At 45.8% G+C, this 26357-nt stretch overlaps 1 protein-coding gene across 2 annotated transcripts in view; it reads right to left on the bottom strand.

Annotated features, from left to right (window-relative positions):
* RAB3B (RAB3B, member RAS oncogene family) overlaps positions 1-26357 on the bottom strand; it is a 69980-nt gene that overhangs the window by 11983 nt on the left and 31640 nt on the right. For both annotated transcript variants that reach the window (XM_084784454.1, XM_084784453.1), the window contains exon 3: positions 4883-5001. In XM_084784454.1, the coding sequence (XP_084640580.1) occupies positions 4883-5001 (119 nt within the window). The remainder of the gene's footprint in view (positions 1-4882; positions 5002-26357) is intronic.

Genomic DNA, 26357 nt, shown 5'->3' with positions numbered 1-26357 from the left:
TGACTTAGCTACACATCACTCTCAGAAGACTAGACCTATTAGCATTCATTCCCTGTACAGGTCTTAAACTTAGCTGTTTTATCCAAGAAACTTAAGTGATCTCAGGTTACAGGCATTTAAAACTGATAGGCACATCAGACATTTTCTGATAATAACTCACAAGGAAATGTATTGTAAAACAGTTCTTTGGCGTGTATAGATGTATAATTTTTTTAAATAAATGATTTATTTATTTTTATTTTTATGTGCATTGGTGTTTTGCCTGCATGTATGTCTGTGTGAGGGTGTCAGATCTTGGAGTTATAGACAGTTGTAAGCTGCCATGCGGTGCTGGGAATTGAACCCGGGTCCTTTGGAAGAGCAGTCAGTGCTCCTAACCACTGAGCCATCCATCTCTCCAGCCCCCTAGATGTATAATTTTACCATTAATTAATGACTAAAGGAAATTGCATGCCGGGATGGATTTGTTTGCTTATTTTTACATAAATGATTAAATCTTGGCTGAATATTTGATACTGAGAGACAGTGTTTTTTTAACATTTTTTTAAAAACCGAGCAGTGTGTGGTGGCTCATGGCGTGAGCCCAGCACTCAGGAGGCAAAGGCAGGCAGATCTCTGTGAGCTGGAGACCAGCCTGCTCTACAGAGTGAGTTCCAGGACAGCCAGGGCTACATTGAGAGACCTTGCCTCAAAACAAACAAACAAACAAACAAAAAACTCAAAGCCGAAAAATTAAAAAATTAAAAAATTGAAGCAAGGGCTAGAAAAATAGCTCATTGGCTAAGAGCACTGGTTGCTCTCAGTGAGGACCCGGGTTTGGTCCTCTGGGCCTACAAGGTGGCTCACAATCGTTCATAATCCCAGTTCCAGGTGATCTGCTGCCCTCTTCTGGCCTCCACAGGAGCTGCATACATGTGGTGCATAAACATGCATGCAGGTAAAACACTCAAGCACATCAATAAAAATATATAAATATTTTTAAAGAACAATTAAAAAGATGGGATAGTGTTTCAGTACATTGACCTAGCTGGCTTGGAACTTACTTTGCAGCCCAAACTAGCCTCAGACTTCTGGAAATGCCCCTGTATCCACCCCACGCCCAGAGCACTCTGTGTGTGTGTGTGTGTGTGTGTGTGTGTGTGTGTGTGTGTGTGTGTGTGTGTGTGTGTTGTATGTTCAGACTGAGGCTGTACTGAATGAAACTGTGTGATGCACTCTTGGAAACATCTTGGACTCACAATATGTCTGGCTTTGAATTAAGCTTTGGTTACTGTGTGTTCAGACGCCTTTTTACTGTTTTCGGTTTTTTCAAGATCCCTATGTTCAGTTCAGTGTGCCCATATAGAGAAAGCACTGGTTGCTCTTGGAGAGGACCCAGATTTGGTTCTCAGGGCCTACGAGGTGGCTCACAACCACTCATAATTTCAGTTCATAATTGCAAGTCTCTTTTTAAGAGGATTTACCCTTGGAAGAGTAGAGAGAAGGTCATCAGATCTGACCTGAGATTACAGTCACTCCTTCCTCCTGCTCCTTAGCACACTCGTGCGCTCTCTCTCTCTCTCTCTCTCTCTCTCTCTCTCTCTCTCTCTCTCTCTCTCTCTCTCTCATACACACACACTACCAGCTGTATATAACCCCGCCCCAGCTGTATATGTCCTTAGTAAGTACTAAGGCTTGATTTTTTTTTTTGAGACTTGACTTTGAAATAGAGTCTCACTGTAGCCCAGGCTAGCTTGGAACTCAGTATGTAGCACAGGTTAGCCTCAAACTCAGTGATCATCCTGTTTCAGCTTTCCCAGTGCTAGGATTTCAGACATGAGCTCTCAGCTCAATAATGAGATAACGAGATGTTTGTTTGTTGAGACAGGGTCTCTCTGTGTAAATCAGTCTGGCCCCCAACTCATAGATTCTGCTGCTTTAACCTCTCAAAATCTTGGGGTTTGGGGTGTGGGCTACCACTGTCCAGCTCAATCATGAGACCTTTACAAATATTTTTCAAATACTTGTTCTTTGCATTTTTTAAAGTGGACAGGTATGACTTCTACAATTAGAAACGTTTTAGAAGAATAAAATAAGACTCTACACTGTAGACACTGGGGTGGGGGGATGAGCCTAAATTCTCTATCCAACTCTCCCAATAGGTGAGATGATCCCCTTTTGGTCCCCTGTACCTCCACCACGGTATCACTTCTACTTGGCTAAATTCTTTCCCTGAGACACAGCTTGACGCTGGCCCTACCTGACATCGGCACTCATTCCAGCTGAACCCTAGCTCCAGCTTGGACCTGGTTCTGATTCTGTTCCTCAGATCAACCTCACCACCGGCTTCATCAGGCAAAAAGCCAATCGTCCCCGTAAGGGACAGAATCCACTCAGCCAGCAATTGCTGCGGGCCCACGAAAGAGCCAGGCTCCACTCTGGGGACTAGGGCTGTGTGCCTCACTGCTTGTGAAAGGGAAAATTTTTAATTAGCATTAAAGCAACCAGAACAGCAGAGCTCTCTAACTCATAAGTGCAGGTCGACAGGTATGCTAGCCCAAGGTCCCAGATGATAAGTCACAAAGAATGCGGAGATAGGAGACAAAGGCCTACTGAGTGTTCCAGGGTCCGGCTGGCCATAAAAGATAGGGAGAATACACAAGGACAAATTCCTGAGAGAAACAGGTACCGGACATGGTCGAGTGAATAATGAGCCAAGACCCCCTCATCCGATCTTATGGTGTCTGCTTAATCCCCCCCTTGAGGCCCGCACACAATGTTCCAGGTTTGAGTTTAACCAGATGTGTCGTTAGCTCAGATAAACATCTACCCTTGGGTTCCAAAAAAGACAGGAACCAAGGACTGTACCCATGTGATTAAGTCTGAGCTTACCCCAGATCTGCCTATGCAATTTGCTGATGTTCAAATGTTTGAAACAACCAATCGTGTGTGGCCGCGCCAAAACTTCCCACTCCCCCCCGACCCTTGCCCATATAAACCCCTAACCCCTGGGCTTCTGGGTCGACCCCTCTGTCTCCTGCGTGAGATACGTGTCGACCCGGAGCTCCGCCAATAAACTGCCTCATGTGTGTGTCTTTGGGTGCGTGTCATCCCGAGGCTTGAGTGAGGATCTCCCTTCGGGGGTCTTTCACTTGGAAGGCAAGCTCAAAGGTACCTGGGAGAGGCAGACACTTAGTGTTGAGACTCAAGCCAAGCCCTGATCTGTCTTCTGCTGGTCCTTTCATCTTCCCCCCCAACTCCTTTCGTCCCAGCCTCTCTCAGCTCCCAGATTAGCAACGAGCTCAGGTTATTCTTAGAAAACCATCGCAGGTGTTGGAATTACTGTGTTCCTGAGGCAGAATGAGCAGAGACTGATGGTGAGGAGGAGAAGAGTCATGGCCGACAGGAAGGGAAGCCGTGTGGTGACAAAGAAAGAGCCGGTTGCTCCGCGGGAGGTGGGGTGAGACACGGAGAAGGTGGGCAAAGGTGGGCAGAAGGGAAGTTATAACTGGAAAACGGTGGGAGGAAGGACCGAGAGGGAAGCCAGTAACGCAGAGGTGCATAGTGGTCCCCTATCTCAAAACCACTCAAACAAGCCAAAGATACAGGACCCGGTGGGAAGTAATTTGGTCACGAAGGATGCTGCTGCCTTTTGAAGGGTTGGGTCTTCAGCCCCGAGGGATCCAAATTAGTTCTTGGGGGAATTATAAAAGAACAAGCCTGCCCCAACCTCCCTCTAGCTTGCTGTAGTCCCCTTTGATCTTTCTTCTTGCTTATCTGCCATGTTAATGAGACAGCCAAGGAGGCCCTTGCCCAGCATGTTAGTTAGACTGCAAAACTGTGAGCTAAGCAATTATGTTTGCTTTATAAAGCTCCCCGCCCCTGAGTATTTTGCTATAGTAACAGAAAAAGAAAAAAGAAAAAAAGACTAATAGAGTAGTTATGAGCAAAAAAAGGAGGCAAGATTGGTGCTGGTCAACACTCGTTGGCTACCTGGCTCACTCAGCTCCTCTGTTGTCAAAGAACAGTCCTGGTGCAGGCACCCCGTCTTCTCCTGTTCTCTACTGACTAGGGACCCCGCATCGGCACCTCCTCTTCATTTGTCTCTCTTTTCCCTGTGATTGATGCCCCAAGAAGAAAGATATCCGTGGCTCAGAGGTTGTGTCTCTGGAACTTCTTATCCACTTGCCCCTCAGGCTAACTCCTGTTTATTTCTCAGAACTTAGCATAACCGTCCTCAGACCCTGACTCCAGCAGCTAGATAGGAGAGAGTCCCCTTCCGGCTCCCACATCCTGAATGCCTCTCTTCATCAATACAGTGCTGACACTGGCTAGTTTACATCAACTTGACACAAACTGGAATTATCGGGGAAGAGAGAGCCTCAGCCGACGAACCGCCTCCATCAGATTGGCTTGTAAGCAAGTCTAGGGGAGGTATTCGCTTGGTTAATGATGGATGTGGGAGGGCCCAGCCCACTGAGGGCGGTGCTACCCCGGGGGCGGGGAGGGGGGCGGGGAGCAGGCTGAGCGAGCCTTGTGGAGCTAGTGGGTAAGCAGCGGTCCTCTGTGGTCTCTGCTGCTGGTCCTACATCCGGGTTCCTGCCTCAGGTTTCCCTCAGTGATAGTTGTGACCTGGGAGCTGTAAGATGAAATAAGCCCTCACCTCCCCAAGTTACTTTTGGTTCCTTGCAGCAACAAAGAGCAAAGTAGGACAACAACTATCACCTGACGTTTTCGTGGTCTGCCTCCTGGCTTGATTTCTCCTCTCCTGTGAGACCAACTTAAAAATCAGGAGTCACGGCTGGTTTACCTGGGTTTCCTTAACATACAGCACAGGCTTAGCACATGCTAGGTTTTCATGAACAGTTTGGCGAAGGAGTTAATGAATGAAGTTGGTATGTACCAGTCCTGGACAGCGTTGAAGGACTCCTCATTGGTGATGTCGTACATCAGAATGAAGCCCATGGCCCCACGGTAGTAGGCTGTGGTGATGGTCCGGTACCGTTCTTGCCCGGCTGTGTCCTGGGTGAGAAAAGCAGAGAATCAGACTCCCAGTTAAGTCTGTTGGTGTCCTGAAAAGTCCCCAAGGCAATTAGCTGACAATCCAAGGCACATTTAAGGAACATTCGTTGTGGTCTTAACTAGAAGAACATATTACCTCACAGATATTACTAAGAAAATAATTATCACCTCAATGGAAAAAGATGGGCAAGAGGCATGAATAACTCACAGAAAAAAACATGAGTGGATAATTATGCTTTTTTAAAAACCCCTATAATCTCACTTTAATTAGCAATATAGTGACTGCACATAACAGGCTTCAATGTGGCATTTTCATATATACATGTATTTTTATTATATGCACCCCATTACCTTTCCTGTCCCCTTCACCTGCTCTTGCCACTTCCTTCTCTCCTCCCCCTAGCCCCATACACCACCCCCACCACCACCATATATATATATATATACATATGTGTGTGTGTATATATATATGTGTGTATATGTATGTATGTATGCATGCATGTATGTATGGGCTCTTATATTGGTTATTATGTCACTAAAGCAATTGTCTCTCCTCCCCTCAGCAGCCATCAAGTCCCTGTATGTGGACACTCAGGGAGGAGTGGGGCCTTATGCCCTACACACACACACACACACACACACACACACACACACACACACACACACTTAGATACCGTTGTCGGTCCATAGGTCCCAGTCAAGGGAAGCTCAAGAGCTCTTTTTCCTCTTTCGACAGGATGCTGACTGACTATTCCTTGTACATGTTTTACATTGCTAATCTCAGCTGATGTGAGATGAAAATTGCAACAGCAGGGCTGATGAGATGGCTCAGTGAGTCGGGGCATCCATCATTGAGGCTGATGACCCAAGTTCAGTTATCTGGACCCACATAGTATGAGGAAAGAATTGACTCACACAAGTTGTTCCCAGACCTCCACACACGTGCCATGCATGAGTGAGAGAGAGAGAGAGAACACACTCATGCTCACACACGAATTAATTAAAAACCGAAGTGCGACAGCAATGTCATATTCCAAAGATAACATTCTGCCTCAGTGCACTCGTCCCTCAAAATATACGTCCCATTCAGCAGCTCCTTGTTCTCAGCTCTTTTGCCAGTTATGAGTCTTTGCAGTTACTACTACTCATTGCAAAAAGAGCTGGGTGGCGGCTGCGCACGCCTTTCATCCCAGAACTCGGGAAGCAGAGGCAGGCGGATCGCTGTGCGTTCGAGACCAGCCTGGTCTACAAAGCGAGTCCAGGACAGCCAGGGCTCCACAGAGAAACCCTGTCTTGAAAAACAACAACACCGCCGGGCATGGTGGCGCACGCCTTTAATCCCAGCACTCGGGAGGCAGAGGCAGGTGGATCGCTGTGAGTTCGAGGCCAGCCTGGTCTACAAAGCGAGTCCAGGACAGCCAGGTCTCCACAGAGAAACCCTGTCTCGAAAAACAACAACACCGCCGGGCGTGGTGGCGCACGCCTTTAATCCCAGCACTCGGGAGGCAGAGGCAGGTGGATCGCTGTGAGTTCGAGGCCAGCCTGGTCTACAAAGCGAGTCCAGGATGGCCAGCGCTACACAGAGAAACCCTGTCTCGAAAAAACCAAAAAAAAAAAAAAGAAAAAAAGAAAAACAACAACACCGCCGGGCATGGTGGCGCATGCCTTTAATCCCAGCACTCGGGAGGCAGAGGCAGGCGGATCGCTATGAGTTCGAGGCAGGACAGCCAAGACTACACAGAGAAACCCTGTCTTGAAAAACCAAAAAAAAAAAAAAAAAAAAAAGAAGAAAAGAAAAGAAAAGAAAAACAACAACACCAACCACAACAAATGTGGACTCCCTCCTATGAAGTGAGCCTCAAATCTGATCAAAGAGCAGTTGGTGACTCCTGTTACCAACTTGCCGCTATTGTACCAGAGAAAATTTCTTTCCTAGCTGGTTGGTGATGCAGTTCACAGTTCCACACCTGAAGAAGAGTTTCGATGGTAATTCTTGCCTAGCAGCCTGGCAGTTATGAGAGCTAGGTGTCAGGGAAGAAACTAGCTAGAACCCTCTCAGTTCTAGCTTGATTTTTAACTCCCGACACTAAAGTGTAAAGAGAGCAATATGGTCTAGTTCTGGTGAGAAAACAATGCCTGTGGCAAATACCTGCATTGTTTTGGGGAACCTAAGACTTCTTCCTGACCAATTCCTCATAGGGAAGGGATACTCTGGCCCTGCTACAGGATTTTCATGTGATAAACTTGTAGTTTCTGCGACCAATTTTATTCATGTTATGTAATATAAGTATATAGCATACTTACATTTCAAGTCTTTAAATTTTTAAATTTAATTTTTATAGGCTTTTAAATTTTGTTTTATTTTACGCGTATGGTGGTTTTGCCTGCATGTATATCTATGCGTCATGTGCATGTTGGTGCCTATGGAGGTCAGGAAAGAGTGCCTGAGGCCGGAGGAGAGTGCTGGGTCCTCTGGGACCATCGCTACAGACAGGTGTGAGCTGCCATGTGGGTGCTGAGAATCAAACCCAGGTCTTCTGGGAGAGCAGCCAGAGCTCTTGACTGCTGAGCCGTCTCTCCAGCCCCTGGATTAGCTGTTTATTAGCTTATGTGTTATCCGTTGTCCTTCCGGGCTTCTCACCCATCCTCTCCTCTTCCCCATCTCTCTGTCCCCACCTCGCTCTGGCCACTGGTCTCCACTTCTGCTGATATTTCACATGTGTCCTACCCTTTCTCCTTCTCATGAGCCTCTTCCAGTTTCCAGGCCTTCTGCGCATCCTCACTTAAATTCACATCATAACACTGGCAGGTAGTATACACATACGGGAGAATACATGTAAATTTCTCTTTCTGGCCTTGGGATACCTCTCTCAGTATGATATTTCCCAGTTTTACTCATTTACTACAGATTTTATAATTTCACTTTTCTTTGTGGCCAAGTAAAATTTCTTTCTTCTTATTTTCTCTCTTTTTTCTTTTCTTTTTTTTTTTTAAGATTTATTTATTGGGCCAGGCATGGTGGCACACGCCTTTAATTCCAGCACTCGGGAGGCAGAGGCAGGTGGATCGCTGTGAGTTCGAGGCCAGCCTCGTCTACAAAGTGAGTCCAGGACAGCAAAGGCTACACAGAGAAACCCTGTCTTGAAAAACCAAAAAAAAAAAAAAAAAAAAAAGACAGGCTAGACAGGCTATTAAGGCTTTCAGTTAGCAGCCCATGTGACTGAAGGTGACCTTGAACTTCTGCACTGTGCTGCCTATCCCTCCCAAATGCATGAAGTACAGGTCTGTGCCACCATGACTCCACACAGCCTTTTCTTTTCCAACAGTGGCTTCCAGTCTTGACCTGGTTTCCAAATCCATACCCAGCTCATCCTACACTCCTAGGTCGCCTGGAAACTGGTTGCATCCAATGTGTCATCCAGAGGTGGCAGGAATTGGAGACGAGGTCACAACAGGAGCTCACTCATGCCCCTCCATGGGGGCATTGATGGGGGATTGTGGTCTCAGTTTGAGAATTTGGTAAAGGAAAGGCCTGCCTGGGCTTGATGAGGTCATTTTCAAAAAACTAATTGTTTTATTTTATTTTATTTTAGGCTGAAAAGCAAGATTAGCGGCAGCAATAGTCTGAGAGAGATGCTCAATGTTTCAGATCCTGGGTCTTCAGCCTGAGGGGGTCCTCCCTCAGGGACCCTCAGACCACCCTCCCCAACTAAGACCACAGTTAGCTTGACTAGCCTGGCTCCATGACAGGGTTCTTGATTTCACTCTGCCCTACAAGGCTGCCTTTCTTTCTTTCTTTCTTTCAAGATTTCTTCATTTATTATGTAGACAGTGTTCTACCTGTGTACCACCTGCATGGCAGAAGAGGGCCCCAGATCTCATTACAGATGGTAGTGAGCCATGTGGTGGCCAGGAATTGAACTCAGGACCTCTGGAAGAGCAGTCAGTGCTCTTAACCTCCAAGCTTTCTCTCCATCCCCTTTCTTCTTATTTTCAATAATAATTTCCAGGTCAGGTATGATGACTTAACAGGTTAAGGTGCCTGCTGCCAAGTCTGACAACCAGAGTTTGATCTCAAGAACCCACATGGTGGAAGAAAAGAACCAAAGCATTGTCCTCTGGCCTGTATACTCTCACTGTGGCCACACAATCGATGCAACATAAAAATAAACAACCATATAATTTAGGTTTCAAAAAAAAAATATCGAGAGGGTAAGTGACTTCCCCAAAGTCATAACAGTGGTGACAAAAGTACAACCCTGAGCCCAGGACTTCTAAGTCCAATGCACATGCCACAACTCCTCAATCAATGCAAGACTACTGTGTTTAAAAGCATTTACTGAGTACTAGCTATGGCAATGATGAAAATAAATAACAAAGGCAATATGAATTCTAAGGTGGCACTATTGCATCAAGTAACTTGAGATTTAAAGCCCTGTGGAATACTTGTTGGTACTCTGATTTGACAGGTGGGAAAACCATAATTTGGAGAAATTGTCTAATAAATGTTAGAACTAAGAAATGATTCAAGAGGCTGGAGAGATGGCTCAGAGGTTAAGAGCACTGGCTGTTCTTCCAGAGGTCCTGAGTTCATTTCCCAGCAACCACATGGTGGCTCACAACCATCTACAATATGATCTGATGCCCTCTGATGTACTCTGATACATAAAATAAATAACTCTTTAAAAAAAAAAAGAAACGATTCAAGTCAATCTGACTTTACACCTATATAACATACTCCCACAACCACTAACCATACTTTGTGTGATATAAAAAAAAATGGAGTAAACATGGTCCCTGTCCTCAGAAAGCCTCAGTAGAGCTTCATAGAGAGGCTAAGACCATCATGAACTAGTAATTAACAATAGGAGACAATATGTCACCAGATCTGCAGAAGTGGATCAGAGAAAAGGTGACCTGAAGTCAGCTGAGGGAGAAACAGTGTTGGGGAAGTTACAGGACAGGACAGAAAGCAGAGGCCGTTTTCTCTGGATAGGCACTTCCATAACTGAGGATCCCTAAATCTTAGCAGCTTCAACAGTGTTGTTGTTTGATTCCATCTCTGCCACTTTCCCATCACGACTGGGTGCTCTGCTTTGCGTCGTCTTCCTTTGTTCAAGATAAAGATGGACGGAGCAGCTGCTGGAGGGAAAGACAGTGCAGGCATCACACACCAACTATTCAGATACAACTTTCACAGGGGAAGGAAATACAGTTCTATCAGAATCTCACTAGAAGAACAAGAAATGCATAGTAAATGGCGTGGGATTCCCTCAGGTGCAGTCTGCACAAATCCCCAGGAGCCTCACCTAAAAACATGCACGGCGAGGGTACCGGGGCCCTTCCTAAGGAGGGTTTTCCAGGAGAGAAGTAGTCATGCGCAACAGAAAGATGTTTTTATTCTATCTACCTATCTATCTATCTACCTATCTATCTATCTACCTATCTATCTATCTATCTATCCATCTCTATCTGTATCTATTATCTATCTATCTATCATTATCATCCGTTGTGTCTGTGTGTGACGGCGAGGGGCACGTGCATGCCACAGCATATGTGTGGCGGTCACAGGACAACTTTGTTTGAGTTGGTTGTCTCCTTCCAACTGCGGGTTCTGGAGATGGAACTGGGGGTGGTCAGGCTTGCATAAGGAGAGCTTTCACCCACAAAGCCATCTCGCTGGCCTGTCGGGGAGCTTTTGCCTCTGTGCTCGGGCATGTAAAGAATGGGGGGAAATGAGCGGATGGCGAAGCTTTAAGAACTCTGCATGTTGTGTTATGGAGTAGGGACTTCATCTTGTAAGGCCAATGTTTTTGAGGCAGGAGATTGACATAATTAGATCAATGGTGTGGCACTGGGACTGGCTAGAGGATTTTGTAGTGGTCCGGGTAAGATCTGATAAAGCTATTTTTTTAAAAAGATTTATTTATTTATTATATATACAGTGCTCTGCCTGCATGTCTACCTGCATTCCAGAAGAGGGCACCAGATCACATTATACATGGCTGTGAGCCACCATGTGGCTGCTGGGAATTGAACTCAGGACCTCTGGAAGAGCAGACCATGCTCTTAACTGCTGAGCCATCTCTCCAGCCCTGATAAGGCTATTTTAAAAAAAAATTTTTTTTTCTAGGAGCTAGAGAGTTGGGTCTGCAGTTAAGAGCACTGACTGCTTTTCTGGAGGACCTAGGTTCAATTCCCGGCACCTACATGACAGCTCCCAACATGTAACTCCAGTTCCAGGGAATCAGATGCCCTCTTCTGACCTCAACACACACATGTAGGTAAAATACCCATACCCATTGACAAAAATTAAAAATTAAAAAAAATTACAAGGTACTGTGACAAATCGGATGCAAACATATGAAAAATGAAGAATGACAAGCCAGGTGTGATCATCAGGCCTGTAATCTCAACACATGGGAAGCTGAGGCAGTCTTGGCTGTGTCACAAGATCCTGTCTTAAAGGAAGCAAGGAGTGGAGAAGGAGGAGGGGGAGAGGAGGAGAGGGAGAGGAGGGGAAGGGGGAGAGGAGGGGGAGGAAAAGGACTCCAAAAAAGGATAACAGGCGTTCCCACCAGGACTGGTTTCTCTTTGCTTTTATCCACTCAACTCTGGCCCAGATTTGTACAACCTGGGTTAATAAAACAAAGCCTGAAGTTAGCATGTGCATTTTCCCAATCAATGAAGCACTCTCCTAGTTAGGGAGCAAAGTCTTGGCGCATCTTACTCCTCATCCCAGTCTGGCAAAATAAACTCTCCTCAAGCTCACGAGTGGACCAGTGGCCGGATGGACAACAAATGAGTGTGCATACACCTAATCCTGGAAGCCTCGGCACTAGAGAGAAATAACCGCTATGTGCGAGATCTATACAAAGCCTGCTTCTCCCCGCTGCCCGCCCTCCCTCCCTCCCTCCCTTCCTCCCTCCCTCCCTCCCTTCCCTCCCTCCCTTCCCCCTTCTCTTTCCTCCCTCGCCCTCTCTGTGTATGCCTATCTAATAAACACTGTTTCAATATTTGATCAGCTTCTCCCATGTTCTTGCCTTCGCTTCCTGTTTTGAGTCAGCTCTACGGGCTCCCGGTGGGCTCAAGTTCAGTCCGCGAGTCCTGTCTTACAGGATTAGAACAAAGCTGCCCTTCCTGATCATGGGTCCAACCAGCTCTGGGCCCCAGAGCTGCCCCTAAGTTATGTCTGTGAAGGGTGTCCAGTTTCATGTCTCTGCCCTAAGTCTTGCTACAAGGTTGATGCCCAACTAATTGGAAATCTTGTTATGTAGCCATAGATAAGCACAGGGCTACAGACACAGCAGAGGTTCGACTTCTGCTCCTTAAACAAAAAGCACAGCGGTGGGGCAGGAGAGATGGCCCTGTAGTTAAGAGTACTCGCTGTTATTGCAGAGCTCTGGCTCAGTTCTCAGCTTACAATTGTTTATGACTCTAGTGCCAGGGCATCCAACCCTCCTTCCTGCCCTGGCCTCTGTGGCACATATGTGGTACACAAACATACATGCAAAACACTCATACACATGAAATGAAAATAAAGAAATCTTTTTTTTTTTAAAGCATGGGGTTTTTGATGTGTGTTTGTTTTGGGGGACAGTGTCTCATGTAGCCCAAAATGATTTCAAATTTGCGGTGTACCCGAGGCTGACTTTGAACTTTTGATCCTCCTGCCTCTACCTTCTGAGTGCTGAGATTCAAACATAAACCACAATGCTTGGTTTTATGCAGTTCCTGGCATAACCCAGGGATTTCTGCATCCTTTTTGTTTGTTTGTTTGTTTGTTTTGTTGGCTTTTTTCAAGACAGGGTTTCTCTGTATAGCCTCGGCTGTCCTGGACTTGCTTTGTAGACCAGGTTGGCCTTGAACTTACAGAGGTCTGCCTGCCTCTGCCTCCTTGAGTGCTGGGATTAAAGGTGTGTGCCACATGCCCAGCTGGATTTCTACATTCCAGGCAAACACTATCAAGTGAACCATATCCCTGACCGTTGGAGTTAGATCTCTGCTCTCCGACTTAGCATATAACCATAAGGCAGCCCCTTAGATGGCGTCCAATAATTGCTGTCGGCCTCCTGGTGTTTGTGTTCTTTCATACTCTTCTTCTTGGGCAAACATGGCCTTAGCTTCTTCTGCTATAAAACAGGAATACTAACAATATCTAATTCATAGGATTTTTTAAAAATGAAGATTAAGGAAGTCACACACAAGCCAGGTGCACCTGTCATCCCAGCACTAAGGAGGCAGAGGCAGGCAGATCACTGTAAGTTCGAGGCCAGCCTGGTCTACAAAACAAGTCCAGGACAGTCAAGGCTACCCAGAGAAACCCTGTCTTGAAAAACCAAAAAGGAAAAAAGAAAAGAAAGAAAGTCACACACAGAGGGGCTATAGATGAAGTTCAGTTGCGAGAATGCTTGCCTCGCATATGTGAAAGCCCTGAGTTCAGTCCTCAACTCAACTCACAACCAGCATGGTGGTGCACATCTGGTAATCTCAGCACTTGGGAAGTGAAGGCAGGTGTTTAAGGTCATCCTCAGCTGCAGGACTAGTCCAAGGCAAGCCTGGGCTACACAAAACCCTGCCTCAGAAGGAAAATAATACTGGAAATAGTTCCTGGTCCATACTAAGAACCAGCTATTACTTTTCCAGCCCAACCTCCCCAGGTCCGTCCAGCACCAGTGGGCATGTCTCCTGGCCTCTGTCACTTCCCTCTCCATTTCAACTTATCAGGGCTGACTCCAGCCAAAAGCCTCAGTGTGAGAGAGAATGGATGACAGGCCTTGGTCTGACTCCTGGCTCTGCCATCCATTATCCATGTGATCGTGGATAGAGCAATTATTTCATTTCCTGGAGACATAGTTCCTTACATATGGAATAGGGCTTTGGTAATTAAATAAAATGTCTGGCCCATGACAAGCAACTGAATAGATGAGTGTTCATCATTATTATCTAACTTTTAAGTCATTTCTATAAATAATTAGTCTTTAATTTCTTCATCTGTTTAGGCTGGAGAGAGAAATGGAGCGATTTAAGAGCACTTGTTTCTCTTCCGGAGGACCCGGGTTCAGTTCCCAGCACCCACATAGTGGCTCACGTCCATCCATTACTCCAGTTCCAGGAAATCCAATGCCCTCTTCTGACCTCCTCAGGCACCAGACACACACATGGTGCACATAAATCCATGGATATTTTGCACATTCGTATATACCAAATAAAATGATGAATAAATCCAAAAGCCAACTTCCTCAACTGTAAAGCGATGGCAACAGCACAAACTTAAGGTGATTATGCGAGGATTAGAAGAGAGAGAGAGAGAGAGAGAGAGAGAGAGAGAGAGAGAGAGAGAGAGAGAGAGAGAGAGAGAGAGAGAGAGAGAGAGAGAGAGAGAGAGAGCCTGGCAGAGCACGGAATGTGTGGAGGGAGTTCAAAATAGCTCAGAGCAACAGCTGCTAATATTGATAGTGCTGTTGTTATTTCACGTAAAGAAAAACAAGGTTGGGAACAACTAGGCAGCTCTCACGGTTCAGTGCTAAATGGAAAGCTGCCCAGAGAAGCACTCCTAAGTCTCCATCTTTTATTTTTTAAAAAAATCACATTGACAAACATTGATTTCGTTTCCAGTGATGAGAGTCAAAAATAGAACCAAAAGGGAGGCAGGAAGGAACAGAAAGAAAAATGAGTGATTCACTGGCTACTTGAGGGAAGAGACCATGTCATCAAGAACCACCAAGTCACTTTTAGGCAAAACGTTATGCCAGAGCAGACCCCAGAGTGAGCAAGCTACTGCTCTGGCCCTAGTGTCCCTGCCAGTGTGAAGACAGACACACACATGGGCAATGTCAAGGAAACACCTACATGGGTCAGGCATTCTCATAAGGCTCTATTCTGGGTACGGAGGCTTTTCAGTGGCCAACATGTCTATTTTCTTGGGCACCAGGTTAGAAGTCACCATCATGCCGGGCATGGTGGCGCATGCCTTTAATCCCAGCACTCGGGAGGCAGAGGCAGGTGGCTCTCTGTGAGTTGGAGGCCAGCCTGGTCTACAGAGTGAGTCTAGGACTACAAAGAAAAACTCTGTCTTGAAAAAAAAAAGAAAAGAAAAAAAGCTTCCAAATTATTTATACCATCACTCAAAAATAATAACTTTACAAGCCATGTGTGGTGGCGCATGCCTTTATTCCCAGCACTCAGGAGTCAGAGGCAGGTGGATCGCTGTGAGTTCGAGGCCAGCCTGGCCTACAAAGTGAGTCTAGGACAGCCAAGGCTACACAGAGAAATCGTGTCTCAAACAAAACAAAACAGTAACAACAACAACAACAACAACAATTTTACTGGTACATTTACATTGAGTATTTCCAATGATAGACCCCACCATCTCTCAGGACAGATATTTCTTTCTTTCTTTCTTTCTTTCAAGATTTATTTATTTATTATTATGTATACAGTGCTCTGCCTGCATGTACACCTGCAGGCCAGAAGAGCCTGCAGGCCAGAAGAGGGTGCCAAATCACATTACAGATGGTTTTGAGCCACCATGTGGTTGCTGGGAATTGAACTCAGGACCTCTGGAAGAGCAGTCAGTGCTCTTAACCACTGAGCTATCTTGCCAGCCCAGGACAGACATTTCTGATCATTAAAACACATCCTCCATTTGCTGAGCTGAAATCTATGTGTATCACTCTGTTCTCTGGAGACACAGAATAAATATAATGCTCCACTTATGTAGCATTTCTCCAAATGTTCAGAGCCTTGTGTTTGTTTACTTCTTCAGTGTTATAGGATTTTCCTCTAATATCTCAGGTAAATCCCTGTGAGAAAAGGATAGTATCTCCATTCCTCTAGAGCAGGGTCCTCAACCTTCTTAATGCTGTGACCCTTTAATACAGCTCCTCACGTTGTGATGACCCCTAACCATAAAGTTATTTTTGTTGATATCTCATAACTGTAACTTTGCTACAGTTATGAATTGTTAAGCAAATCTGTATTTTCTGATGGCTCCTGTGAAAGGGTTGTTTGACCCCCAGGTTGAGAACAGCTGCTCTTGTTGTAACCTGCATTGACTCTATAGCCCTTCTGTTGAGACCTACTTTAGTTCCTAGCATAACTGTGGCTTCTCTGGTAACACCTGCTGTCGCTTTTAGCAAATCAGAAGTCATTTTGTCTCCATTTTGATCATAAAAGTAGGATTGAGTTCAGGCTCTCAGGCTCTACCTGCCTGGGAGCTTGAAAAGCCTTTTACTTACAATTCAATACTTGTTGAACATTCTGCTTGAATTAATGATTTATGCTCTACTTAACAAAACCACAGTACCCTGCTATGTTTCTTTCTCCCGGAATGGTGGAAACCTGAGAAGTCCCAAAGCCTATGTTGTAGCCAATCAGTTTAAAATGCTTTGTCTAGCTACCTGGACATTGTGCTCAGAACAAAATCGATTCTTCTTGTGTTTAGCTAATCAAAATGATGGAACTGTGCCCTCTCCCTTGCTTCCCGCCTGGCTACCTGGTTACAGCTTTTCTTATAAAAACCTGCCTTAGAAACAGACTGGGGTCACAGTTCGGCTCCCAAGTTCATCATGTCCTGGCCATGGACAGCCTTGGGGCACGGCATCCTAATAAACCATCGATATCTCATTGATATTGGTCAGTCTCTGTGGCAACTCTTGAATTATAATACTCTAAAGAGGCAGCCGAAGCCTGACGCAGCAAAAGACAGGCAATCGTGAAGGCAGGCTGTTTTAGGTTATTCTTCCTGCTGTTGTTACAAAACATTCTGACAAAAGCAGTTTAAGGAAGAGTTTATTCTAGGTCACTCCCTCAGGGGTTCCAGGCCACCATTCTAGATAACTAACTGCTTGGGGGTTTGGGCTACCGTCCTAGATAACTGCTCTACGGAACAGTCCACCATGACAGCGGAATCAAGACAGCAGGTGCTTGAAGACAGCTGGTCACATCGTGTTCTGCTCGGCTCTTTTTCTCCACGTACACAGTCCAGGATCATAGCCAGTGAACACCATTAAGAAGACAATCCCCTACGGGCACAGCCAGAGGCCTGCTCCTTAGATGGCTTTAGGATCTTTAGATGCTGCCAGCTGGCAACACTATCACAGGGGCTTAGGTAACACTAGGTCTTGTCTCTAAGACACCAGTGCTTTTTTCACAAGGCGACATCGGTGACCTTTTAGTCACCTGAAGCAGGACCTTAACAGTGACCAGGATGACCAGAACCATGTTGTGCTGTTTTCTTGTTTGTTTGTTTTTGTTTTTGCTTTTCGAGACAAGGTTTCTCTATATTATCTTGGCCGTCCCGGACTCACTTTGTAGACCAGGTTGGCCTCGAACTCACAGCGATCCGCCTGCCTCTGGCGCCACCATGCCCGGCTATGAAGGGAACTTGAAACCCACTAAGATGCCCAGTTTGACGCTGAAGAAATAGTACTTCTATCTTCAAATAATCTAAAGGGTCAAAGGAGTTTAATTTCTCCCTTTCAATTTCAAATCTTTACTGGGAATTGTTCAGTGACAAAAGACCTAAACGGTGTGGGTGCGTACCATGGGTGACCCGTGTCAGTTTGCCGTGGGAGAGCAGTCTGTATGTGGGTTCTGAAGCGAGAGAGGCCAGGGAGGCCCATGCAACTGGAACCTTCCTAGGACTATGAGGTCCACACTTCCCCTTTGGAGCTTGCACAGCTCAGTAGAGGAGTTGTCCTGAACATCCTGGGCAGTCAAATGCTCCTGTAGCATCATTTCTTGGGACCATGAGCATCTCCTTTGTAGCATGCACTCCCACTGTAATTTCATATTTATTTGTGTAATTATTTGATTAGTGTCTGTCTTCCCTGCCAAGCTGCAAGTGCCATAGGAACAGGATGTCTGGTTTTGCTTACTGCTGTGTCTCCAGTGTCTGGCCCAGCACCTGCCCAGGGGCCTGGCGGGTTCTGACAGATCCTGCTGGAAGGAGGGGTTTCTTGGACGCCCTCAGCGTTCTGGATGGAACTCATGAGTGCCAGATGGAATTCTAAAATTCAGATCTCATCACCTTTCTCTGTGTCTGAGGCCTTTCCTGGTTTCTGAAAGCCCATAGCTTCTCACAGGCTACAGCTCCTCAGTGAGCTAGCTCAGACTTCCCCTCTAGTTAGCTCCTTTTGTCTCATTCCTTGACAGAACAATAGGCTCCGCTTTTGCCTGATTACTTTGTACTCTTCACATCTTCATCCCCCTGGGAATTTGCTGGTGGTTGCCTGATTGGTTCCTTTCCTTTTTTTTTTTTTTTTTTTGGTGGTGAAGTACCAGGGTTTGAACTCAAGATCTAGTGCATGTATGCCAGCCAAGTGCCCTCCTACTGAGCCCTATATATCCCCAGCCCTAAGCCTCTTCCCTTCTATATACAACCTTCTGCAAAAGTTTTCTCTGATGCCAGGCAAGGTGATGCACACCAACACTCGGGAGGCAGAGGCAAGAGGATCTCTGAGCTCAAGGCCAGCCTGCTCTGCAGAGTGAGTTTCAGGACAGCCAGGGCTACCCATAGAAACTCTGTCTTGGGAAAAACAACAACAACAACAAAGTTTTCTCTGGATCATTCACCAAGTTACACACACACACACAGAGCAGGGGGGAGGGAGAGGGAGAGAGAGAGGAGACAGACAGACAGGCAGGCAGACAGACAGACAGACAGACAGGCAGGCAGACAGGCAGACAGACAGACAGTCCCCTGCCTACGTACAGTTTGGTACCATATTATTACATATATTAGATTTACTGGAGTTACTGTATCTGTCTTCTGTTTCAAATCTGAGTTCAAATCAAATATAACTAAACCCCAGGCCCTTAACTGTAGCACATGGCACATAGTAGGCGTTTAATAAGGATGTCAGTGAGTGAACTTGAAAGGCTGGCTAGGTACTGAATTAAGAGAACTAACTTAGAACACATCTGAAAAAGGGTGTGATATTACGCATGCTACCTCCTTCTATTGGTCCCACTTAGTGTTACAGACAGAGGCAGCAAAGAAGCTGGCCAGTGGCAGAAATGGCTCCTTAAGGAGCTAGTGAGAGGATGCCTCTGGGGTCCCCACCCCTGCATCCTGCCTTGCTATGTACCTGCTTCCCCTACCAGAAGCGCTCTCTCTCTCTCTCTCTCTCTCTCTCTCATTCGCCCTCTCAAAGCACGTATAGTGGGCAGAGATGTCCTGTGGGAATTGGAGGAAACAGAGAGAGGTTTAATAGAGCCCTGAAGAGACACAGGGCTGAGGAGCAGTGGAGGAGGCCCTTTGGAGCTGGTTTGGTGTTGTGTGCATCTGGCCTTGGCAGCATGGACTACACTCTAGTCAACCCTCCAGGTTATATGAGCCTCTATTGCCTCATTTCACTGAATTCTGACATTGACCCATGACACATCCTTTTTTTTTTGGCTCAGGATGCCAATCCTGGAGCACACTCAGGCTCTTTTTTTATACACATAGAGATACTGAGACTCAGATATTTAGTAACTTTCTCAGGACCCCTTAGCTACTAAGCACTTTTTTTTTTATTTTAGATTTTGTTTATTCTTACTTTATGTGTATGAGTGTTTGCCTGAATGTCTGTCTGTGCACCATGTGCCTTCAGTGACCTCAGAGGCCAGAAGATGACATCAGATTCCTTAAGATTGGAATTACAGATGGTTGTTAGCCACCGTGTGGGTGCTGATAATTGAACTCAGGTCCTCTGGAAGAGCAGCCAGTGTTCTTAACCACTGACTCTCATGCTAAGTGCTTTCTGATTTGGTTAGTACTCATATTCAAATGTTCTGACTCTGTGCTGGTTAAGTTTTTGTCAACTCAACACAAACTGGATTTCCCTTGGAAGAAGGCACCTCATTTAAAGAATAGTCTCCATCACATTGCCCTTGTAGGCAAGCCTGTGGGGTGCCTTTTCTTGATTGATAATTGACATGTGAGGGCCCAGCCCACTATGATCAGTTCCATCCTTGGTCAGATGGTCCTGGGTTCTGTAAGAAAGCAGGCTGAGCAAGCCATGGGAACGAGCCAGTAAGCAGCATCCTTCCGTGGTCTCTGCTTCAGTTCCTGCCTCCAGGTTCCTGCCCTGACTTGAGTTCCTGTCTTGGCTTCTCTCAATGATGGACCGAACTGTTGCAGGATATATAATCCCATTTTGAACCCCAGGACTGTGAACTGTAAAAACCTGTTTCTAGCTGTGGAATGGCTCATCCCTACCCACACACATTTAATCCAAGAACTTTCTGTTTATTGTGAACAAGTAGTTGTGGTGTGGCTCAGCCCTAGCTTTCTGTACACGGGATTGAATAAAATTAACCCTAGGTGAAGAGGCAGAGCAAGTAACCAGCCGAAAGGGATTAAACAGAAAGGAGGGGCATTGAGTTGAAGGGTGTTTAAGACAGTGTGGAGAAGAAGAAAGGGCTTTGGACTTTTGGCTTCTTCCGTGTGGGACCTGAGCTGAGTAAGAAGGGCTTTTCCTTCTGGTACATCGGTTGAGTAGGAAAGTCAGCTGGGAGCTTTCTCTACCTCTCTGAGCTAGCAGGTTTTCACCCCAGCATTTGGCTCCTGCATCTTTACTGGTAAAAATCGAATGGTTTGGATTTTCTTTCTTTAAAACAACACTGGACCTGTAAAACAAAAAAAATCACCCCCTCCCAAGTTTCTTTGGGTCATGGTGTTCACCATGGCAACCTAGAAAACACTCCACAGCTGTGTTCTTTCTATCACCGCATTCTGTTGCCACTACTGAGTTACAGGGAAGGAAGTTGGGTTCCAAGGACACATAGGTAGTAATAGTTAGATCCTTGAGGGCAGAGGGCAGGAAAAGGGATCACTGCAATCCAGGACTGAGCATTAGAAAGTGCTTCCCTGGTCTCTGTGGACAAGCAGGATTCTATCTCGGGTTCAAGGTTCAGGTCAGGGGGTACCCATCCTGGAAAGACCTTCAGGGTCTAATTTCAAACTCCATCATTGTTCTTATTTTAGGGGGTGGGGTAGTTTCAAGACAGGGTTTCTCTGTGTAGCTCTGGCTGTCTTGGACTCACTCTGTAGACCAGGCTGGCCTCGAACTCACAGCGGTCCGCCTGCCTCTGCCTCCCGAGTGCTGGGATTACAGGCGTGCGCCACTACGCCCGGCTGCTCTTTTCTTTTTAACATTTCTTTTTTTTTTTTCTTTTTTCTGTTTTGGTTTTTCAAGACTGGGTTTCTCTGTGTAGCTCTGGCTGTCCTGGAACTCGCTATGTAGACCAGGCTGGTCTTGAACTCACAGAAGTCGGCTTGCTTCTGCCTCCTGAGCACTGGGATTAAAGTTGTGCGCCACCACGCCCAGCTCCATCACCATCATTCTTGTTTTTTAGTTTACATTTGTGTGTGTGTGTATACCTGTGTGTGTATCTCTGTGTGTGTCTGTGTGTGTGTGTGTATCTGTGTGTGTGTGTATCTGTGCGTGTGTGTGTGTGTGTGTATCTGTGTGTGTATCTGTGCGTGTGTGTCTGTGTGTGTGTGTCTGTGTGTGTGTATCTATGTGTGTGTATCTGTGTGTGTGTATCTGTGTGTGTGTCTGTGTGTGTGTGTCTCTGTGCGTGTGTGTCTGTGTGTGTGCGCGCGCTCGCACGTGCTAATACACACAAGGTCTAGGTGGAAGCCAGTAGAGAACAGCCTGTAGAAATCAGTTCTTCCTTGCCCCACGTAGGGCCCAGGAGTCAAACTCAGGCCTTCCGTCTTGGCAGCAAAGTGCCTTAACCCACTTGCCAGACCTCATCACCATTCCTTTTGGTATCCACAGAACGCATGGGTCTTTATTTTAGCAACAGCAGAGCACGGACTGTCAGAGATAGGAGATCCTTTGAGAACATCTACCCTCTATGCATTTACTGAGTTTACACTAGCGGAGAAGACCTGTGTGTCTCCGCCATCAGAACCTGCACACACAGCACAGTACAGGGACTCGCCACGCACAGGGAAACCCTGTGATAGGTACACATGCGGTCAACTCCATCCTTTCTTTAGATGAAAAACAAAACTTCAGCGAGAGGAGTGCCTTGCATTAATTTTAGCCTTGGTCTCTCGCGCAAAGTCCTCTCAACTCAAAAACACTGACAGGTGTGCCTGCTGATTTCCATTAAGATACAGGCACCAAATATTACCTGAAGCAGATGAACCGAACTAAACGCCCAGGCATCCTTTCACCACCAGCAAAGCATCTGACATGTCTTAGATGGTCAGTAAATGCACGTAGAATGAACCAATCAGGCAGGGCACCTATGTCAGGGCTTTGTCTCCACTTCCACCTCTACTCACTCAGACTGGAAGTGGGGCTGTGCTTTGTTGTTTCCGTACCTCCGAGGCCAACAGCGATGCATGGCATCTGTCAGCAAAATTATGAATCCACAAAGAAATAGATGAGAGAAGGAAGATAGTACGATGGTTCCGTTACCATCAGTAGCATCCCCAGATCTTAACCCCTTTATTGAAACCCTTCCACTTGGTTTCTGTGATACACAGGCTGCTGGTCCTTCCCTTCTATCTGCCCTCCTACCCCTTCCCCATGCTGGCTCTGTGTCCTATATTGGCCCCTTATTTTTTTTTCCAGCCCATCACTTTCCAGACGGAAAGTTTCAACTGGACAGTTGGAACCTCTCCACTCAGTCTGTACGCTTTCCGACAGGTACGTGGGTTAACTGACTAATCATTATCGTCTGTTTCGTTTGTAGTTTCTTCATCAAAGAAGTCCATATGAGCACTGACATATATCTGGGCACAAAGCATGGAATCTAGAGATGTGTGCTGAATAAACCATCACCCGTATGGAACGCCTGTGGTCTCACTTGGACACGTTTAGCCTCAGACCTGCCAGCCAACTTCCTCCTTTGGCGACATGGACATCACTCACAGCATTCTGGGAAGTCTCTCTGAGGAATTCACTTGATTTGCCACCTGCTGTAGCCTCTACATGACTCACCCAACTCTCATTCAAGACAGGAAGATGCAGGAAGAAAAGTGAGGTGGAAGGTGGGGGGGCGGCGCCCCAGGAGGAAAAAAGTCAAACCTGGAACAAGATTATACTTAATGTCTCCCAAGGTCATAGGCAGTACAAGGAAATGAAGAAAGTCAGGCCTGGTGCTGAGAAATTACAGGTGATAAAAATAGCACTCTCTGTCAAACAGACGTTCGCTGGAAAAGAAACGGTTAATAAAGAGATGGTGCGTGTTCGATAAGTAATCAGATGAGTGCAATTTGAGATGAGGGGTTTTTTGATTGTTTTAATCTACTGAGTTCACTAAACTAAAAATAAGATAATCTTAGCTGCCCACAAAGGTAAAGTAAATTAGGAGTTTCATTACCGAGAATCTGACTAAAGGAAGTAAAGGTAACAAAGGTTTTGCATGCTGGGGGATGATCACTGCAACATGACTCACAACAGCTCCAAGTTGGGAAGTAGCTAAAATGATCAAAGACTGGGTCGGAGGGTGGGTTTCACTCTTTGACTAGTTCAGGGTGCTGGGCATGAGGGAAGAACAGCAAATACTGTCGAATGATGGATTAATGAATGACTATGGTGAATCCTTCTCATAAAGCATAATGAAATTATTAAATGAATATTCATTAAGACTTTCTGTTATACGTGCACTTGGGAGGCAAAGGCAGGCAGATTTCTGTGAATTTGAAGCCAGCATGGTCTACAAAACAAGTCCAGGTCAGCCAATGCTATGTAGAGATACCCTGTCTCAAAAAAAAAAAAAAAAGATTTTCTATTAATATTAGCTATGCTTATAATATCAGATAAAAGGCAAAGTATAAAGTTGAATAGACAGTATGACCTCAACTTGTTCAAAATTCATAGGAAGGATACAGGAGTCTATCAAAATACTAATAATAAGCCAGTGAGATGGCTGAGCAGGAAAAGGTGCTTGTCACCAACTCTTAACAACTTGAGTTTAATCCCAGGGACCTACACAGTGAGTGGAGGGAGCAAATCAACTTCTGCAGGTTGCCTGCTGTCCTCCACAAGTATGCCACGGCATGTGTCTTTTCCTCACAAAATAAATAAATAGAAATTCAATAAGATATCAATAATATTTTCTTTATGGTTGGCCATAATTTAAAAATATTTTGGGAGCTGAAGAGATGGCTCAGCGGTTAAGAGTACTGTGTGTTCTTCCAGAGGTCCTGAGTTCAATTCCCAGCAACCACATGGTGGCTCATGACCATCTGCAATGGGATTTAATGCCCTCTTCTGTCACACATGCAAATAGAACATTCATATAAATAAATAAATATTTAAAAAAATATTTTGTATGTACATAGTGTGTGTATGTGCATGTCTGATGTGTAACTGTGGGACATAGGTGTACCACAGCATGTTTATGATGGTCAGAAGACAATCTTGGATGTGAGTCCTTGGCTTCTGCCTTGTTTGGCAAAGGGCCCTTATGTTGTTTTTCCACGACATACTCCAGGCTAGCTGGCCCTTTGGTTTCCAGGGGCTCTATCTTCTGTCTCCCAGTAAGAGCACTGGGATTACAAACATTCATACTGCATGACTGATTTTTCACATGGGTTCTGAGGATTAGAACCCATAACACAAAGAGTTATGACAAGTGTATCCCTCAAAATATTTTTAGAGAGCATGTATTACTTTTATAATACATGCTTTATAAATAAGAAAAAAAATGTCCCCAGCAAGTACTGGCAGTTGCTACTGTTATTAGGGATCCAGAGAGAAGGCACTTGGGGAAAACACGGAGGGACAGCCATGAGCTTCTAATCATTGTAGTGAACGGTGGGTAAATCTATATTCTTATTATTATGGTCATGTGCTATTTATTCTCCCTACCCGGGTATATGTTTGATTTTTTTCCACAATAAACGGCTAAAAAAGAAACACAACAAAAATAGGTAGGCCTGAAATAGCACATCTGTTGGGGGAGGGGGGGCGGCACCGGCAGTTCCATTTTTTTATGGGGCTATAAAACATAATTTTATCGATTTTCAGATGCTCATTTTCCCACACTGAAGCACTCTGAAATAGGGATGCATCTCACAGTTGCTAGCATCTCATGTTCTCTGAAGTACGTGACTTAAAGGAGCAGAGGAAGTGGCAAGTGATGCCGGAGCTAGGGCTCCAAGGCCTTAAACACCAGGCCAAGGCACTTGGACGTTGCCCCGAAGAGAACACAACACCGGAGGACTTTTGTGACTCTCAACCTGGGGCTATCACTTGGAGGACATTCGGGGACTGTGTCCTAGCTAATAAGGTTGTCATTGGAATGCTGCTGGTTAGATCAAGGACTGGGGACATGGACTTGTGGGGGGAAGCATTTGAGCCCTTCCTCCACCTCTTGTCATCCTAGGTGTCCTCATCCCTGTCCCCGTCCTCTACTGCCTCAAATCTTTCACCTCACTCCTATTTTCCTGAAAGCAATGATCACTCCCCCCAACAACCCAAGCCAGTGCCATGGCTGACACCCTCTGCTGTGATATTCTAAAGACAGCCCCTCAGCTTGAGGTCAGGCCCAGGAGCCCTAACAGAACTCATTTCAAACGGAGACACAAAGAGTTATGTACACACAGTAGACCAGAGCTTCAAACGAGCTGCCAGGGATCTCTGGGATTTAACTAGAAAGAGAAATCAGGAGTCCAAGATCTGCAGCCTACCCTGAGCTGTGCTTTCTTTGGGGAGTTGGCCAGAGTCACCATAGTAGACAAATCCACTGAGGATCATTTGCATACAGGTGCCAGAGCGATCTAAAAATAGGATCAACACAGCTCCAGGAAGCAAAATGTCTTTACAAGGGAAGGGAGAAAACCGTTTCAGGAGGGAGGGAGGGAGGAGCCTGTCGGAGGCAGCCAGAGAAGGGCTGGGAAACCACAAGGTGCAGGCTGGATCCAGGAGACAGGGTATGATTTATTCCCATTGCACATCTGCTTGGTGCGCTGACGATCAACACCCACTTCACTGGACTTTGGGTTCTCCATCTTTAAAATAGGGATATTAGACCCAAGGGTAAATGTTAGCACCGATTCTGGCTCCGAGGAATTGCGTGCTATTATCACGTATCCCAAGTCAGGACATAGTGATTATTACAATCAAATAATAATTACCAGCACGGCCTGAGTCCACACTACCGGGAACTGTGGCAGGCAGTTTCCAGGGATTGTTGCTGCAACAATCCTCATAAAGAGACTCTGAGTCAAGCAGTAAATCAAAGAGGAAATTCAAGAAGTTGACAAGTGTTGGGACTCAGCATGTAAGCTGTGTTACACTGCCTTCCCGGATGTTAAGCTGTTCCACGTGTGCCTGGCTTTCTAACTTCAGGGCCCAGGGATCATGCCAGCCCTCTCAGACTCTTCCTCCTAGCTTTTT

The sequence above is a fragment of the Acomys minous genome, assembly GCF_964271855.1.
Source record: "Acomys minous genome assembly, chromosome: 6".
Classification (NCBI taxonomy): Eukaryota; Metazoa; Chordata; class Mammalia; order Rodentia; family Muridae; genus Acomys; species Acomys minous.
Note: the sequence above shows the minus strand (reverse complement) of the source record. Positions and strands in the feature narration are given on the sequence as shown.